The sequence below is a fragment of the Oncorhynchus kisutch genome, linkage group LG14 (genome assembly GCF_002021735.2).
Source record: "Oncorhynchus kisutch isolate 150728-3 linkage group LG14, Okis_V2, whole genome shotgun sequence".
NCBI lineage: Eukaryota > Metazoa > Chordata > Actinopteri > Salmoniformes > Salmonidae > Oncorhynchus > Oncorhynchus kisutch.
The window spans coordinates 84,764,390-84,766,889 of NC_034187.2; the positions used below are offsets into that span (position 1 = coordinate 84,764,390).

The 2,500-nt window shown below is 46.0% G+C and overlaps 1 protein-coding gene across 1 annotated transcript in view; it reads left to right on the forward strand.

Moving 5' to 3' along the window:
• Nucleotides 1-2,500, forward strand: part of LOC109903313 (acetylcholinesterase collagenic tail peptide) — a 33,894-nt gene that overhangs the window by 23,120 nt on the left and 8,274 nt on the right. The window contains exons 13-14 of the mRNA XM_031789104.1: nucleotides 1,657-1,753; nucleotides 2,306-2,460. Coding sequence (XP_031644964.1) covers nucleotides 1,657-1,753; nucleotides 2,306-2,460 — 252 coding nt within the window. The remainder of the gene's footprint in view (nucleotides 1-1,656; nucleotides 1,754-2,305; nucleotides 2,461-2,500) is intronic.

Here is a 2,500-nt window from a genome sequence, read left to right on the forward strand (position 1 = left end):
AGCACTCCACCAAACAGGCCTTTATGGTAGAGTGGCCAGACGGAAGCCACTCCTCAGTAAAAGGCACATAACAGCCCACTTGGAGTTTGCCAAAAGGCACCTAAAGGACTCTCAGACCAGGAGAAACAAGATTCTCTGGTCTGATGAAACCAAGATTGAACTATTTGGCCTGAATGCCAAGCGTCATGTCTGGAGGAAACCTGGCACCATCCCTATGGTGAAGCCTGGTGGTGGCAGCATCATGCTGTGGAGATGTTTTTCAGTGGCAGGGAGTAGCCAGGTTTTCTCCAGACAGCCTGGGACGAAGGTTAACCTTCCAACAGAACAATGCAGGCACTAGGGGATGGAGGTGTGAGTAGATGAGATGTAGTCGTTGTTTAGGGTCAGGGCACTAGGGGATGGAGGTCTGAGTAGATGAGATGTAGTCGTTGTTTAGGTTGTTTAAGGTTAGGGCACTAGGGGATGGAGGTCTGAGTAGATGAGATGTAGTCGTTGTTTAGTGTTAGGGCACTAGGGAATGGAGGTCTGAGTAGATGAGATGTAGTTGTTGTTTAGGGTTAGGGCACTAGGGGATGGAGGTCTGAGTAGATGAGATGTAGTCGTTGTTTAGGGTTAGGGCACTAGGGGATGGAGGTGTTGGGCAGATGAGATAGTTGTTGTTTAGGGTCAGGGCACTAGGGGATGGAGGTGTTGGGCAGATGAGATAGTTGTTGTTTAGGGTCAGGGCACTAGGGGATGGAGGTGTTGGGCAGATGAGATAGTTGTTGATTTTGTGTGTGTCTGTAAGTTGTTTTTCGTATAAGTTTGTAACTGGTCTGGAATTTTTTTTATTTTTTATAAAAAATAATAAAAAATAATAAATGAAAAAAATCAATATCAGGGGCGTTTTTTGGGGGGGGGATATTTGTGCGTCTGATGGAAACAGAAATTAAATATTTTCTAAACTTTCCAAATGTCTACGAAACAAAATCCTATAGACAAGGTGGGATATTTTTTTGTGTCAGTAAAAATATTGATATAATAACCATCCTATCGAAGTAAACTTGTTGTGTGGTCATCCGGCTACGACTCATCAGGAAAGCATGCAGTTTATTAGGTTACAGATGAAATAATTTAGGATGATCATCACAGGGTGACGAAAGGCCAAAGTGTCGAGTTTGATGCTCATTTCCAATAAATATCGAGGGTCTTATTCTGGTGACGTGACCATCGATGCTTTGGCTACCGTTTGACACGTAAAAATAATCGTAATCTTTTGTCCATAATAATCTCATGATGTAAAAACTACACGTGAACTCTAGTCAGCATCGTGCAGATAGCTCACTCGCCTGTATACCTCGTATGTTTTGAGACAAAAAACATCAGTGGAGTCCATTGAACTCTTATTTTGTACTCGGTACATGGGAAGTTAACAGCTAGAGGGTATGTGTATGTGCTCTACGTCATCACACACAGCCTTTAATCCACAACAAGTCCATGTGGAGGAAGTACGTCTTTGTTTTGGGAAAATGCTCATGTGGATCTTTCTTTTAGAATATTCAAATGGAAAGCTGTTGCCAATTGGATGGAAACCTGTGTCAATAGTTATGGAGACCACTGTAGGTCACCTTTTGAGTGTGTGTGTGTGTGTGTGTGTGTGTGTGTGTGTGTGTGTAGGGTATGAAGGGTCAGGGTGGAACCCCAGGTCCAATGGGTCCTACAGGTCCTGCTGGTCCCTCTGGTCATCCTGGACCCCCTGGGCAACCTGCCTCAGGTAAGAATAAGGTCACCTGGGCAACCTGCCTCAGGTAAGATAAGGTCACCTGGGCAACCTGCCTCAGGTAAGATAAGACCCCCTGGACTACCTGCCTCAGGTAAGATAAGATCCCCTGGACTACCTGCCTCAGGTAAGATAAGACCCCCTGGACTACCTTCCTCAGGTAAGATAAGATCCCCTGGACTACCTGCCTCAGGTAAGACAAGATCCCCTGGACTACCTGCCTCAGGTAAGATAAGATCCCCTGGACTACCTGCCTCAGGTAAGATAAGATCCCCTGGACTACCTTCCTCAGGTAAGATAAGATCCCCTGGACTACCTGCCTCAGGTAAGATAAGATCCCCTGGACTACCTGCCTCAGGTAAGATAAGATCCCCTGGACTACCTGCCTCAGGTAAGATAAGATCCCCTGGACTACCTGCCTCAGGTAAGATAAGATCCCCTGGACTACCTGCCTCAGGTAAGATAAGACCACCTGTAGGACACAAACACACACAAATGAAAATCATTGTGTTTTGTGTTATTAAATGTGTGTTTTTTCCCCTCCAGGCCTGTACCTGGTAGGGGAGAAGGGAGATAAGGGTGTAGCGGGATCTCCAGGTGTCTGTGACTGTAACACCTACGGTGGTAACACCGTTGTGGGAGTCAACCACCCACACTACGGCAGTTACACCCAACGAGGCAACTACCACAGAGTCCCCGTGGTAAAACTCTCTCTCTCTCACACACACACTGATTTACACA